Here is a 16,795-nt window from a genome sequence, read left to right on the forward strand (position 1 = left end):
CTATCACGTCCAAGCTGTTACTGTCATTTGCATTGGCTCATGGGTAGGGGGGAGTAAGGAGGAGGAGGAGCACATGAAGCAGGCCTGATATAAGTGGCCCTGGCAGCACAATGAGCTCGCCTTGCTTTAGCTTTCTGGATGAGTTGCAGGAGCAGGGCTGTATTAAAGTGTAATAATGGCACTGAGCAGGTTGCTTTGCTGTTAAAGATTAAGCCTGGTGCAGGGTGGTAAATTGCATAAACACAGGGAGGGAGATTTGAAAACAAAGAAACTGGGGTTTTATTCAGAGTTTATTAGAGAGTGTGATGACTTTTCAATGCTTTTTCTCAGAGTAGACTCTAAATCTGTCCCATGTAGAAGAATGAATGTGCAGTCTGAACGCGTGAACATAAAACAGCAGCAACTACTCTGGACAAAACTCAAGTTAAAGGCTTAAATTTGTATTGACTTGTTTTTCACTTATTTTAAACTTTAACTTTAAGTGCATCAGTAGCAACATTTTCTGTCACACTGAATCTAAATGTGGTTGTCTTACCAGTATTACCAAAACAGAGCTTGAAGGAAATGCACTTATTGCAGGCGTATGACCCAAGAAGACATTTAAAATAGACCTTAAGCATAACTATTTCTTTAATATGCATAGCATAGCTGTCTCAGACCATACATCATAACCAAGGCATGGTCCCTGAGTCTACCTTTATGACTCTTAAATGACCAAAACTGAAGTAACACAATTAAATCAGCCCCAATATTAGCTTGTGGACCATGATCTTTTAAATCTTGATTTCATGTCTGCAAATTATTAATTAGCCAGTAACAGGAAATGAGAGATGCTATTTGAAGCAGAAGAGCCAAAGGCCCCTGTCACTGCCTCAGGTATTTATTTTCCTCCTATGTGGTACATACTTTCGGTCATGTAGTGTATGTGCACACCTGCTCGTTGAACATCTCATTCCAAAATCATTGGCATTCATATGGAGTTGGTCCCCCTTTGCTGTTACAATAGCCTCCACTCTTCTGGGAAGGCTTTCCACTAGATGTTGGAACATTGCTGTACAGAATCGTCTAGAATGTTGTTGTATGCTGTAGCATTAAGATTTCCCTTCACTGAAACTAAGAGGCCCAGCCTGAACCATGAAAACCAGCCCTAAACCATTATACTCCTCTACCAAACTTTACAGTTGGCACTATACATTGGGGCAGGTAGCGTTCTCCTGGCATCCGCCAAACCCAGATTAATCCATATGACTGCCAGATGGTGAAGCATGATTAATCACTCTGGAGGACGTGTTTCCACTGCTCCAGAGTCCAATGGTGGTGAACTTTACACATTTACACCACTCCAGCCGAAGATTGGCATTGCGCATGGTGATCTTAGGCTTGTTTGTGGCTGCTCGGCCATGGAAACCAATTTCATGAAGCTCCCGATATTATTGTGCTGAAATCTGACGAACTGACTTGTTGGAAAGGTGGCATCCTATGACGGTGCCACGTTGAAAGTCACTAAGCTCTTCAGGAAGGCCATTCTACTGCCATTGTTTGTCTACTGAGATTGCATAGCTGTGTGCTCAATTTTATACACCTGTCAGCAATGGGTGTGGCTGAAATAGCCGAATCCACTATTTTGAAGGGGTGCCCACATACCTTTGTGTACACAGTGCATTTGGAAAGTATTCAGACCCATTGACATTTTCCACATTTTGATACGTTACAGCCTTATTCTAAAATTGATTAAATAAAAACAATTCCTCATCAATCCACACACAATACCCCATAATAACAAAGCAAAAACAGTTTTTAGTTTTTTTTTGCAAATGTATTAATAATCAACAGACACCTAATTACATAAGTATTCAGACCCTTTGCTGTGAGACTTGAAGTTGAGCTCAGGTGCATCCTGTTTCCATTGATCATCCTTGAGCTATTTCTTCAACTTGAATGGAGTCCACCTGTGGTAAATTAAATTGACTGGACATGATTTGGTAAGGCACACACCTGTCTATATAAGGTCCCACAGTTGACAGTCATTTCAGATCAAAAACCAAGCCATGAGGTCAAAGGAATTGTCCGTAGAGCTCTGAGACAGGATTGTGTCAAATCAAATCAAATCAAACTTTATCTGTCACATGCGCCGAAATGCTTACAAGCCCTTAACCAACAGTGCAGTTCAAGAAGAGTTAAGAAAATATTTACCAAGTAGACTCAAATAAAAAGTAATAATAAAAAGTAACACAATAAGAATAACAATAACGAGGCTATATACGGGGGTACCGGTACCGAGTCAGTGTGCGGGGATACAGGTTATTTGAGGTCATTTGTACATGTAGGTGGGGTGAAGTGACTATGCATAGATAATAAACAGCAAGTAGCAGCAGTGTACAAAAGGGAGGGGGGGGCAATTGTATTAATTGTTCAGCAGTCTTATGGCTTTTGGTCCTAGAAGCTGTTGAGGAGCCTTTTGGTCCTAGACTTGGCATTCCGGTACCGCTTGCCGTGCGGTAGCAGAGAAAACAGTCTATGACTTGGGTGACTGGAGCCTCTGACAATTTAATGGGCTTTCCTCTTATTGTATAGGTCCTGGATAGCAGGAAGCTTGGCCCCAGTAATGTACTGGGCCGTTAGCATTACCCTCTGTAGCGCCTTACGGTCAGATGCCGAGCAGTTTCCATACCAGGCGGTGATGCAACCGGTCAAGATGCTCTCGATGGTGCAGCTGTAGAACCTTTTGAGGATCTGGGGACCCATGCCAAATCTTTTCAGTCTCCTGAGGTGGAATAGGTTTTGTCGTGCACTCTTTACGACTGTCTTGGTATGTTGGGATCATGATAGTTTGTGGGTGATGTGGACACCAAGGAACTTGAAACTCTCGACCCGTTCCACTACTGCCCCATCGATGTTAATGGGGGCCTGTTAGGCCCGCCATTTCCTGTAGTCCACGATCATCAACTTTGTTTTGCTCACATTGAGGGAGAGGTTGTTGTCCTGGCACCACACTGCCAGTTCTCTGACCTCTTCCCTATGGGTCATCTCATCGTTGTCGGAGATCAGGCCTACCACTGTCGTGTCATCAGTAAACTTAATGATAGTGTTGGAGTTGTGCCTGGCCACACAGTCATGGGTGAACAGGGAGTACAGGAAGGGACTAAGTACATACCCCTGAGGGGCCCCAGTGTTGAGGATCAGCTTGGCGGATGTATTGTTACCTACCCTTACCAGTTAGGGGCGGCCCGTCAGGAAGTCCAGGATCCAGTTGCAGAGGGAGGTGTTTAGTCCCAGGGTCCTTAGCTTAGCGATGAGCTTTGAGGGCACTATGGTGTTGAACGCTGAGCTGTAGTCAATGAACAGTATTTTCACATAGGTGTTCCTTTTGTCCAGGTGGGAAAAGGCAGTGTTGAGTGCAATAGAGATTGCATCATCTGTTGGGGTGGTAGGACAATTGGAATTGGACTAGGGTTTCTGGGATAATGGTGTTGATGTGAGCCATGACCAGCCTTTCAAAGCACTTCATGACTACAGACCTGAGTGCTATGGGTCGGTAGTCATTTAGGCAGGTTACCTTGGTGTTCTTGGGCACAGGGACTATGGTGGTCTGCTTGAAACATGTTGGTATTACAGACTCAGTCCGAGACAGGTTGAAATTGTCAGTGAAGACACTTACCAGTTGGTCAGCGAATGGTCGGAGAGCATGTCCTGCTAATCCGTCTGGCCCTGCGGCCTTGTGAATGTTGACCTGTTTAAAGGTCTTACTCACATCGGCTACGGAGAGTGTGATCACTGATCACACAGTCGTCCAGAACAGCTGGTGCTCTCATGCATGCTTCAGTGTTGCTTGCCTCGAGGCGTGCATAAAAGTAATTTAGCTCATCTAGTAGGCTCGTGTCACTGGGCTTCCCTTTGTAGTCTGTAATAGTTTGCAAGCCCCGCGACATCCAACGAGCGTCGGAGCCAGTGTAGTAGGATTCAATCTTAGTCCTGTATTGACACTTTGTTTGTTTGATGGTTCGTCAGAAGGCATAGCGGGATTTCTTATAAGTGTCCCGATTAGAGTCCTTGAAAGTGGTAGCTCTACCCTTTAACTCAGTGTGGATGTTGCCTGTAATCCATGGCTTCTGGTTGGGGTATGTACGTGCAGTCACAGTGGGGACGACGTCATCGATGCACTTATTGATGAAGCTAGTGATTGATGTGGTGTACTCAATGCCATTGGAAGAATTTCGGAACATATTGCAGTCTGTGCTAGCAAAACAGTCCTGTAACTTAGCATCTGCGTCATCTGACCACTTCTTTATTGACCGAGTCACTGGTGCTTCCTGCTTTAGTTTTTGTTTGTATGCAGGAATCAGGAGGATGGAATTATGGTCAGATTTGCCAAATGGAGTGCGAGGGAGAGCTTTGTACGCATCTCTGTTTGTGGAGTAAAGGTGGTCTAGAGTTTTTTTTCCCTTTGGTTGCACATGTAACAAGCTGGTAGAAATGAGGTAAAATGGATTTAAGTTTCCCTGCATTAAAGTCCCCAGCTACTAGGAGAGCCGCCTCAGGATGAGCATTTTCTTGTTTGCTTATGGACGTATACAGCTCATTGAGTGCGGTCTCAGTGCAAGCATCAGTTTGTGGTTGTAAATAAACAGCTACGAAGAATATAGATGAAAACTCTCTTGGTAAATAATGTGAGGTACTCTAAAAACCTAGAGACTTCCTTAATATTAGATTTTGTGCACCAGCTGTTATTGACAAATAGACACAGTCATCACCCCTTGTCTTACCGGATGCAGCTGTTCTATCTTGCCAATGCTGTTTGTTATCCATGCCGTCTTTCAGCCACGAATCGGTGAAACAGAAGATAATACAGTTTTTGATGTCCCGTTGGTAGGATATTCTTTATTAGATTTTTATTTTTTATTTGATTTAACCTTTATTTAACTTGGCAAGTCAGTTAACAACAAATTCTTATTTACAATGATGGCCAACAGAAGGCTAAAGGCCTCCTGCCGGAATGGGGGCTGGGAATAAAAATATAGGACAAAACACACATCACGACAAGAGAGACACCACAACACTACATAAAGAGAGGCGTAAGACAACAACATAGCGTAGCAGCAACTCATGAAACACAGTAGCAACACAACATGACAACAATATGGTAGCAACCCAACATGGTAGCAGCACAAGACATGGTAGAAACATTATTGGGCACAGACAACAGCACAAAAAGCAAGAAGGAAGAGACAACAATTCATCACGCGAAGCAGCCACAACTATCAGTGAAAATGTCCATGATTGAGTCTTTGAATGAAGAGATGGAGATAAAACGGTCCAGTTTAGAGAGCTCATCCAGTTTATTATCCAATGATTACACGTTGGCTAATAGGATGGATGGTAGAGGTGGATTACCCACTCGCCGTCGGTTCCTTACAAGGCACCCCGACCTACGTCCCCTATATCTCCTTTTCTTCTTCCTGCGAATGATTGGGATTTGGGCCTTGTCCGGTGTCTGAAGTAAATCCTTTGAGTCCTACTTGTTAAGAAAAAAATCTTTGTCCAGTATGAGGTGAGTAATCGCTGTTCTGATATCCAGAATCTCTTTCGGTCATAAGAGACAGAAACATTCCGTACAAAATAAGTTACAAATAACGCGAAAAACACACAAAATAGCACAATTGATTAGGAGCCCGTAAAACGGCAGCGCCATTGTACCGTGTAAAGGATCTGAATACTTAGGCAAATGTGATATTTCCATTTTTTTATTCGTAGCATTTTTAAAAACCAGTTTTTGCTTTGTCATTATGGGGTATTGTGTGTAGATTGATGAGGGGAAAATAATATTATCAATTTTACAATAAGGCTGTAACGTAACAAAATGTGGAAAAAGTCAAGGGGTCTGAATACTTTCCGAATGCACTGTATATAATGTATATGTTTACCTAAGATCATATGTTCACTGCATCAAACTCATGTCCACTACATTTACCCTCTACCATCCAATCCATCACACCACCCTCTAAGCTCACTAGCTCACAGTCCTCTGGCGGTTTTATTTTGTCAGTTCAATTTGTGAATTTGTTGTATTCGAATAATAGTACTTTTAAAAGTGGGCTAGAAAGGTCAAATGTCTAAACAATTTAAGTTGTGTTTACCTCCCTAAGGCATGCCTTTAAGTCTGGAAGCAGCTAATTTCCACGGTAGCTAAAGAAAAATGGTTCATGTAGTCAGTGACCGACTGTTTCCTGGTGGTTCACCGCTGGAAGGACTCATTAATGCAACAACAACCAGTGGACACAGGGAACATTGACTAAATACTACTCAGCACAGAGCTAGACTGATCCACTGGCTTCTGGGCTTATCCACCTCCATACCCCAACCTCTACTATATCCTTCTTTGTCTCCAGCTGGAGCAGACTACTACTTTTAATCATGAGTCACTCAATCCTCTATCTTCAACAAACTGAGTAGGCTACAATAAGTAGTATTGTTTTCTACAGTCCCTTTTTTTTTAATTGGACTATTTACATTAATAGTATAAACAGTGTACAACAGTGTTTTATTATATCAGGGATCTTCAGGATTCAAGTGGAGTAGAATTTGTTTTTCTACTTGCAGTCTAAATATCTCCACTTGATCATTTGGATGACAATGGTATTTCAGGTAAATAATGCTTTCAGAATAAACAAAGTGGTAATAGTCTTGAAATTGCATAGCTTTTTTGCCCTTTATCATGTTTGCACTATTCCATCTCATTTGAATGTTTCTTTTCCAAGTGCCTATCAATTTATTTTTATTTCACAATAGAAATGCATCCATTGTCGATCAATCTCAATGGGATAATCAAGCAGCATCAATGAAATGTTCTGTGTTATATCAATCATCGCCTGATGACTTTGTGAACTTACAGAGAGAACTGTCTAGACAATCAAATAATCATCCACTTTCAACAATTTCAAACTTCTACTCCTGTGAAAATTAAGGATAGTCAGGAAAAAAGTATTATATTTGGTAGATTTCTTCAACAATCATGATCATCCTGTACTTGATCTACTCAGCTTGAAAAATGTTAGCAATTTGAATGCATAGATTAGAGTTTGTGTAACGAGTGTCGTAATGATTGGACCAAGGTGCAGCGGGAACATGTATACTCATCTTCTTTAATTGGTTAAAAGAAGGAAAAAACAAACAAAACACGTATACAAACACAACAAACGACACTAACATTCCTGTCATGTGCTCAGACACCAAACAAGGAGACAACGACCTACCATTCCCATTACAAACACACCCCTATACATAGGACCTTCAATCAGAGGCAACGAGGAACAGCTGCCTCCAATTGAAGGCCAATCCCAATTAACTAAACAACCTAGATCTAACATAGTGATACACTAACCTAGAACATAACCCAAAAACCCAGGAACACTCTAAACAAACACCCCTCTACATAAACACATAGCCCAACAAACCCCGAACCACATAAAACAAACACCCCCTGCCACGTCCTGACCAAACTACAATAACAAATAACCCCTTTACTGGGCAGAACGTGACAGTTTGTTTATATTCATACTGTTCCCTTGTCCCTGGCATACCTGGGAATAATTTTGTTAGTATGTACCAGGCGGACAAAAGCAGTAGAGAACACAATGCTGTCCTTGAATAAGGAAAGTGGGAGTTTTTGTACAGCTGCTCATTGTCCTAAAGCTGTATTATAGGATAAGGGATAACAACAACCAGCCTAGAGGACACGTTTTGCAGGAATTGATCTGGTAACAGGTTATACAATAACATACAGTAATTTACTTGCTTTTGCCGATGACTCATTTTCATTCATGATTCACCTGCAATGTTATATATCTCAATATACTGCCATTATGCAGTAATTTAACAGAAAACATAAACAATGAAGTTTGGTTGATCTTAATTGCTCTCCCAGTGTTCTCAGCATAGTGTTTACTGTGGAATGTTATTTCTTATTCTCAGCACAGAGATATGCACAACTTCTCACAGCATACCGAAAATGGGTAAGTGGACAGCTCAAATAAGAGGACTTTGCATTGTCCTGATTATTATCCTAATTAAGGGAGCTGACAGGGGAGGCTTTCTGGCTCGGTGGTTACAATTTATGCTTAATTCAACAACACATCCAGTAATTCCTTTTTGCATAGTTTGTCTTTTCTGTTTTCCAAGCCATCCTAATGAAGAATTTCATGGACATAATCCGGGCTTTGTGGATGATGTTTTTTAGAGGTCGTAAACATGTCTGTATCAGGGTATAATTTGTTTGGTATTACTTCAGAGCAGGGATTCTGTACGGTGCTCTTACTGTATTCCAGTGGCGTTCAGTGCCGTTTGTGATGAAGGAGGACTATTTTTTTGTTTCATGAGCATGGCCTTATTTCTATTACAGCATGTCGGATGACTGTCATTCATATTCACCCAGTTCAATGTAACATCAATAGGTTTAGGCTACTAAATGATACGCAAAATTTCCCTATAACCATCATGAGGTTGCTACAACCTAGCCTATGAATGAAGGTTTACAACGTAGGTGCACAGAGGTTGAGAGAAATATTTGAGATGACAGACAGTGACACATGGACAGACAGTGACACATTCAATACCGTCTTGCACACTATTGCCTGCATCTAGCTTATCTAGGGTGTAATTATTAGTACAACAGTTGCAAACGAGAGTTTCTATTGGACAATTCAGGTATTTTTATCCCGTTACATTTACTTCCGTTTAAGAAACAGTTTTCAACAGAATCGGCGGAATGAATACACCCTATTCACACATGAGCACAGTTGACATTCATAGCAGCCACGTTGTATTCCTTCTCTCCTCTATGCACTCTCCTCCTCTCACCTTTTCCCTTCATTGTGGACTTCAATGACCAACACATCAGCTGTATGTGACCAGGTGAAAAAAATGTAATACAAGCTAAACCACGTCATAACCGCTACACACAGCCTACATCGTTTCCCCCACATTAGCTAAAGTAACGTCCTAGTCAACATAGCTAATAGAACTAGTACTTTAGTAAACCCACTACAATCATCCAGTAACGTTACGGTGTACAGTCAGTAAGCAGTTACACCGGCAGGTCCCGGTGGCAAAAAAAAGTATAAAACCAAAAGCTTACCTTGACTTGTAAGAGTTCCAGTGTTGTGTTGGATAGTCATAGCCAGCTAGCTAACATAGCATCCCTCTGAGCCGGGTGTTTGAGTAACTAAACTAGCCAGCTACATTTGCTAGCTAAGAAAGTAAAGCTGAAAAAAATTACTCTCTCTTGCTTCTCCTTCATTTGCGAGAAATTAATTTGTTAAAAACTGTACAACTATTGTCTTTCTCTCTCTTTGAGTCAACTACCCACCCTATTTTATGCACTGCAGCGCTAGCTAGCTGTAGCTTAGGCTTTCAGTATTAGATTAATTCTCTGATACTTTGATTGGGTGGACAACATGTGAGTTCATGCTACAAGAGCTCTGCTAGGTTGGAGGATGTCCTCCGGATGTTGTCATAATTACTGTGTAAGTTTATGGAAGGGGGTGAGAACCAAGAGCCTCCTAGGTTTTGTATTGAAGTCAATGTACCAAGAGGAGGACGGAAGCTAGCTGTCCTCCGGCTACACCATGGTGCTACCCAACAGAGTGCTGTTGAGGCTACTGTAGACCTTCATTGCAAAACAGTGAATTATTTGGTGACATGAATATATTTAGTATAGTTTTATCTAAAAAGGATACCCTTTTCAATGTTTTACAATTTTTATTTTTATGAAATTCACTGAGGAGGATGGTCCTCCCCTTCCTCCTTTGAGGAGCCTCGACTGCTGTATTCAGTGTTGGCAGCCAAGTGCCATTATTTTTTGTATAGGTTTCTTGACAATAGAAAACGAATTATTCAATATTAATCAAGCACATCACTTGTCTCAAGGCTCAATCAAGGCTTGCACACATTTACTCTTCAAATTTACAGCCTGTTCATAATCACTGTGGAGCAAAACCATTTCGATTCCCTTGGATCTCAGGAAAAAGACTAGCAAAACGTCAATGTGGGTGTAGAATAAACCTCTGACAATTACTTGTTGTTCAAATAACCATTTAATCCTTCCTACAATTTAGTAGGATGGCAAAGTCTTCCTTCTCAGGAATTTGCCACGATTAAAGGCTTTGACTCTCTAGTTAGTACTTTTCAATTACTTTCCCTGAGTACGTTTTTGGGCAAGGTTTGAAATTGAAAATACAGGGCACATCACTCTGCATCCTTTTTGCCATTTGCATGTGGCTATAATTATAAAATGCAAATGTCCTCTATTTACCAAGGTATTCTCTCGATGGGGCCAGAACTCCCCAGGGTTGTGTAGGGCCACACAGAGCTTGGCTTAGTGGTGGAGATGGAACTGACTCCAATTAACTCAGCATGTCAATAATTATGCCGGTTTCCTGACGAGAGTCACTGTGGGGCAGCTAAAAGTTCACTGCCTAAATTTTATTAATTGGAATTTACTCTCGCCAGACAGTCACATAGGAAAAAAATAAGCATTACTTGACCACGTTCTGCGTGTGTATACAATGAGGTGGCCTTTTCTGAACTACGGATAGGACATTGCTTTTGTGGTCAGTTATAATTGACTATTTACAATGTCCCATTCAAATTCATATTCCTTTGATTTTAATTGATATGTGTTGATAGCAGAGAATGTTTAATATAATATACTGTTGAATACACTATTGCGTGCTTGCATTGATCATTTTAGTAAGATCCCAATGACAATGGGGAATTGACATTCTTGATATTCTGTGTGGATTAGTCAGATGTTTTCATACTACATTTCAAATAATAATCTCTTCTTGATAGGGGCCAATTTGTTAATTAGATATTAGACACTAGTTATGTAGGTTATTTAACTAAGAAATGTTCTGAATAATTAACTAATGTCATAATTTAATTGATCATGAATATGCATATATTGGAATCATTGAATGGATTAAAATGCACAATCATGCTTTTAAACTCATTATGTATATTTTTGACTAGTGTCAACTTGTTGTGGTTTGCTTGTTGTGATTGGCTAAGGTTGGACTGGACAACTAGGTAATCTTATTAACGCTGTCTTTTGTCGCTCGGAGCAAATACAGTATGTCATGAGCTCCTCACGTCTTCATCTGCAGTCCCTCCAAAAGGGTGGCTGGTGTATAATGCAGTAATAAGATTTTGAGCCGGAATCATTTGAGAGTTCTTCCCCGGTAAAAGAAATATCCTCAATTAAATACAAAGACAGACTTGCCACCAGTATATTACTCTTTCATTAATTTCAGTTTGCACTTGAATTCCAATGCATACTTCTATGTGGTCCTCAGGTCCTCCTCACCTATAGACACACTTAGTGTGGTTTTGAAGTGGGTGGCTGATACAACATCTTGTAAATGTCCTTATCTTCCCTTGTAAATGTCCTTATCTTCCCTATCTCCATTAGGATTGAAACCTTATTTTTCTGGCAGCTTAACATCTTAATGCAATTGAAAGACCTACATTCTACACCAGAGTTGCCTTGGCAACAAAGTTTTCTTTCTTCACCAGAGATGCTGAGAGATCAATAGAGTATCCTCAATGGTGATGGCAGGAAATGCAAGAGCACAGATGGTCCTCAGAGAAACCATAAGCTCTGTGGCCTAGTTACCATTTGAATGCTTACACAATTATTGGAGAACAATATTCTACCTAAAAGTATATGAGACAATGGATGTTTTGCGCTGATGAAACATATATATATTCAGACCAACCGAGAACACATTCATTGTATAATACTTTTGTTGTATGAAATAAGATTATTTTTTCTATAACCTACTTTATTAATTTAACCTCCCCAGCTTCTAAAATAAAAAGAGTCAGATTGATATAAATAATTTACACAAGCCAGGCACAGTGTGCTACCCCCCCCCCCCCCCCCCCCCCCCCCCGTGACATCCTGATGACCTGATTTAACATATAGGAAATATACACATATGAATAAAATAGGCTGTCATAGTCTTAAACTTAGTAGTTATTGTTCATGTTCTGCTCTCTATATCTGGAGTTTCTTAGAATAAAAAGTAGAATATATGTTTTCTTAGTATAACAATCAAAAGATTCATGTCATGATATGAATCCTTGATGTGTGATATACGATAAAGAAATGGAAAGATAAAAAACACCTGATCCAAAGGAAAGTATGAAAGGCAAGCTAAAGACAAATCAAAAGACCGCCAGTCTAGACAAGTAGCCGGTTGTTATTTTCAAAAAATACATAGCCAGGAATGATTGGTTATCCGTGGAGAACAGTCAGTTCATATCCCTATATATGGGCTCCGTCTGTGATAAACATTGAGTGTTAAATGCATCAGCAACAAAGATTGATACCGAAAAGATGGAAAAGTACTGCATGGGGATATGGCAGCAGTCATGAAAGAATGGGCTTTCATTGTGATTTGGTGGTTATTACACCCAAGGATCTCTTTCACTGCAGACTTATGCTCTCAGAGCTGGATCAATAGCACTAAATGGGGATCAGAGAATCTGAACATCAGCCTCAACACCTAAGAACCATCTAATAATACCTCCATCTGATGGATTTAGAACCAAGGTCTCTTCATCTCACCTTCATGTTTTGTTCCTATGATTTACTTGACAGACTCATGTCTAATTCTGCAGTACAGTTCTGAAGCATGAAGAGTGAAGGGAGCATGAAAAGGTCATATAAATCCTTAAGCAGTGCTGACAAGCACCCCTTCTCCCCTTAATTCCCTACACTGTTGTGAAGTTCAGAGCTAGACAAACACACAAAGCATACGATATGACAGGGAAGTATATGACATATTAGCTCCATGTAAAAACAACACCGCAATTATTCAAATTTGGATGGGATCGACAGTCTGCTGGCATGGCATATTAGCCACTTTGTGTTTGTTTTACTGGACTATTCTCTGTTTTTTTAAGGGATAATGCCAAAGCTGGGGCAGTACAGTTCAGGCATCTATCATCTCACTACACTATCAATAACCTCTGACATGTCTCTCTGGTGACCGGTACCCTACTGGCAGTTTCAATCATCTTGGTTGATGACTCCATTTGTGTATGCTCATTATAAATGGTATGATTTTTAAACCCACCAAATATACTTATTTTATTGTATCTCTGCCCTTTCTCTATCTTTATCTGTTCCAGGATCTGGAAGCTGATAGACAGACAGACCATGGAGCGTCTGGTTGTGTGTGTGTTGCTGTGTGTACTGCTGTGTGCGGTGCTGGCGAAGGGCTACAACTGCCCTGGCCGCTGCATCTGCCAGCACCTCTCCCCCACTCTGACTCTGCTCTGCGCTAAGACCGGTCTGCTGTTTGTGCCTCCAACCATCGACCGCAAGACCGTGGAGCTGCGTCTCACAGACAACTTCATCACCATTATCCGCAGGAAAGACTTTTTCAACATGACCAGCCTGGTCCACCTCACCCTGTCCCGTAACACCATCAGCCAGATCACGCCCAACGCCTTCCTGGGCCTGCGCTCTCTACGAGCCCTCCACATGGACGGCAACCGCCTAAGTGTCATCAAGAGCGACCACTTCAAAGGCCTGGTCAACCTCCGCCACCTCATACTGGGGAACAACCAGATCCACCATGTGGCCCCTACCTCCTTTGATGAGTTTGTGTCGACCATCGAGGACTTGGATCTGTCCAACAACAACCTGAGGACCCTGCCCTGGGAGGAGATAGGCAGGATGAGCCACATCAATACCCTCACCCTTGATCACAACCTGATTGATCACATCGGAGCTGGGACTTTCACGCTCCTCACCAAGCTGGTTCGTCTGGATATGACCTCCAACCGGCTGCAGAAGCTACCACCGGACAGCCTGTTTCAGCATGCCCAGGTGCTGTCAGACGCCAAGGGCTCCAACCCGTCCTCCCTGGCGGTGAGCTTCGGGGGAAACCCTCTCCACTGTAACTGTGAGCTGCTGTGGCTCCGCAGACTGACCCGGGAGGATGACCTGGAGACCTGCGCCTCCCCGGAGCATCTTATGGACAAGTACTTCTGGTCCATCCAGGAGGAGGATTTTATCTGTGAGCCCCCACTCATCACCAAACACATATCCACCAAGCCCTACGTCATGGAGGGTCAGGGGGTCACCCTCAAGTGCAAGGCCATGGGAGACCCGGACCCAGCCATCCACTGGCGCTTCCCAGACGGCAAGCTGGTGCACAACAACTCCCGCACCATCCTGTATGACAACGGTACCTTGGACATCCTCATCACCACCTTAAAGGACAGTGGTGCCTTCAACTGTGTGGCCTCCAACGCTGCCGGCATCGCCACAGCTGCCGTGGAGATCAACATGATCCCTCTGCCATTGTTCGTCAACAACACATTGCACCACATGCGCGAGGCCGATCGGGGCCTCTCTGACATCACTACCTCCTCCAAGTCAGGCAACGACACCAAGGGCCATGACAAGCACCAGGACAAGAGGGTGGTGGTGGCCGAGCTGACCTCCTCCTCGGCTGTGATTCGCTGGCCCTCCGAGCGCCACATCCCAGGCATCAGGATGTACCAGATCCAGTATAACAGCACTGCAGACGACACACTGGTTTACAGGTAAGCCATGTGGGGGCTGGGGCTGGAGAAATGGGAGCGCTGGGGCTGGAGAAATGGAAGCGCTGGTGCTGGAGAAATGGGAGCGCTGGGGCTGGAGGAATGGGAGCGCTGGGGCTGGAGGAATGGGAGCACTGGGGCTGGAGGAATGGGAGCACTGGGGCTGGAGGACTGGGGGCGCTGGGGCTGGAGGAATGGGAGCGCTGGGGCTGGAGGATTGGGAGCGCTGGGGCTGGAGGATTGGGAGCGCTGGGACTGGAGCGCTGGGGCTGGAGAACTGGGAGCGCTGGGGCTGGAGGAATGGGAGCGCTGGGGCTGGGGGAATGGGAGCGCTGGGGCTGGGGGAATGGGAGCACTGGGGCTGGAGGAATGGGAGTGCTGGGGCTGGAGGAATGGGAGCGCTGGGGCTGGAGGAATGGGAGCGCTGGGGCTGGAGGAATGGGAGCGCTGGGGCTGGAGGAATGGGAGCGCTGGGGCTGGGGTAATGGGAGGGCTGGGGGAATGGGAGGGCTGGGGCTGGAGGAATGGGAGCGCTGGGGCTGGAGGAATGGGAGCGCTGGGGCTGGGGGAATGGGAGCGCTGGGGCTGGAGGAATGGGAGCGCTGGGGCTGGAGGAATGGGAGCGCTGGGGCTGGAGGAATGGGAGCGCTGGGGCTGGAGAAATGGGAGCGCTGGGGCTGGAGGAATGAGAGCGCTGGGGCTGGAGGAATGGAAGCGCTGGTGCTGGAGAAATGGGAGTGCTGAGGCTGGAGGAATGGGAGCGCTGGGGCTGGAGGAATGGGAGCACTGGGGCTGGAGGACTGGGGGCGCTGGGGCTGGAGGAATGGGGGCGCTGGGGCTGGAAGATTGGGAGCACTGGGGCTGGAGGACTGGGGGCGCTGGGGCTGGAGGAATGGAAGCGCTGGGGCTGGAGGAATGGGAGAACTGGGGCTGGAGGAATGGGAGCGCTGGGCCTGGAGGAATGGGAGCACTGGGGCAGGGGGAATGGGAGCGCTGGGGCTGAAGGAATGGGAGCGCTGAGGCTGGAGGACTGGAGCTGGTGGAAAGGGGGTTTAGATTGGTTTATTAGGATCCCCATTAGCTACTGCATATGCAGCAGATACTCTTTCTGAGGTCTACATAAAACATACAAATATATGACAAAGTACTGAACGGTTATAGACAAGGACATTAAACTCGACAACAAAAAAGGGGGTGGGGATAGGGCTGCGTTGGGGCGGGGGGCGAAGGTCTGAGCCAGCTCTGGAGACGGTCTGAGCCATCTGGAATGCCCATCTGCTGAATGGCATGACAGTCCATTATAATAGATCCATAACTCCCAGAGCTGCATATGTGCTGTGTAATTAACTATGTCACTAAATGTAAGTAATTGCACAATTTTATTATGGTTTTGGGATAAAAGAGTGTATAAACAGACTATATGTTGGTTTTAATAGAAAAAAATGCTTAGTATGACTTTACATTTGCAGTTGTTAGCTCTAGGCCTATGGGAAAACAAAGATTATACGATTAACACTTATAACTTGGCCTTTAGAGAGTTAATATACCCTTTTGTCTCAATATTATCTAGCTTCAGCAGGCACTATCACTTCCCAGTCCTTAACCCCAACCCAACAATAACCCCATCCCTTACCGTAATCCCAATAGGACATCATTGTGCCAAGGAAACCCATGAGTCAGACATGAGCATGATTGCTATCTGCTGCAGACTTTATACCATTTTGAAGAACTATCAGTGAAACATTAGGGGAACCCTGTTTAATATGATAGATATTACAACATGTCATTTATTCCACATTGATGAATGACTCACTAAACACATACAAGGTGATGAGCTGCTATTTAGCAGTCAACCATATAGTATTTATTTACTCTTTATTTAACTAGGCAAGTCAGTTAAGAACAAATTCTTATTTACAATGACAGCCTACCCCGGCCAAACCTGGGCGTGCGCCGCCAAATGGGACTCCCAATCACAGCCGGATGTGATGCAGCCTGGATTCGAACCAGGTACTGCAGTGTCTTAGACCACTGTGCCACTCAGGAGCCCAGTAATGAAAGGTTTGGTTGCATCACATTGATGAGTAAAAGCACAATGGGTCAAACAAACGTTATATTGTCAATACAGAGATTATTATAGTAAAGCTTCATGTATAGCTGATCATTTGACAAATAAATATTG

General features: G+C 43.7%; 1 protein-coding gene across 4 annotated transcripts in view; it reads left to right on the forward strand.

Moving 5' to 3' along the window:
• Positions 1-16,795, forward strand: part of LOC115206368 (leucine-rich repeat and fibronectin type III domain-containing protein 1-like) — a 130,798-nt gene that overhangs the window by 102,941 nt on the left and 11,062 nt on the right. For all 4 annotated transcript variants that reach the window (XM_029773221.1, XM_029773222.1, XM_029773223.1 and 1 more), the window contains one exon: positions 13,192-14,616. In XM_029773221.1, the coding sequence (XP_029629081.1) occupies positions 13,220-14,616 (1,397 nt within the window). In that variant the 5' untranslated portion in view covers positions 13,192-13,219. The remainder of the gene's footprint in view (positions 1-13,191; positions 14,617-16,795) is intronic.

The sequence above is a fragment of the Salmo trutta genome, chromosome 13, assembly GCF_901001165.1.
Source record: "Salmo trutta chromosome 13, fSalTru1.1, whole genome shotgun sequence".
Classification (NCBI taxonomy): domain Eukaryota; kingdom Metazoa; phylum Chordata; class Actinopteri; order Salmoniformes; family Salmonidae; genus Salmo; species Salmo trutta.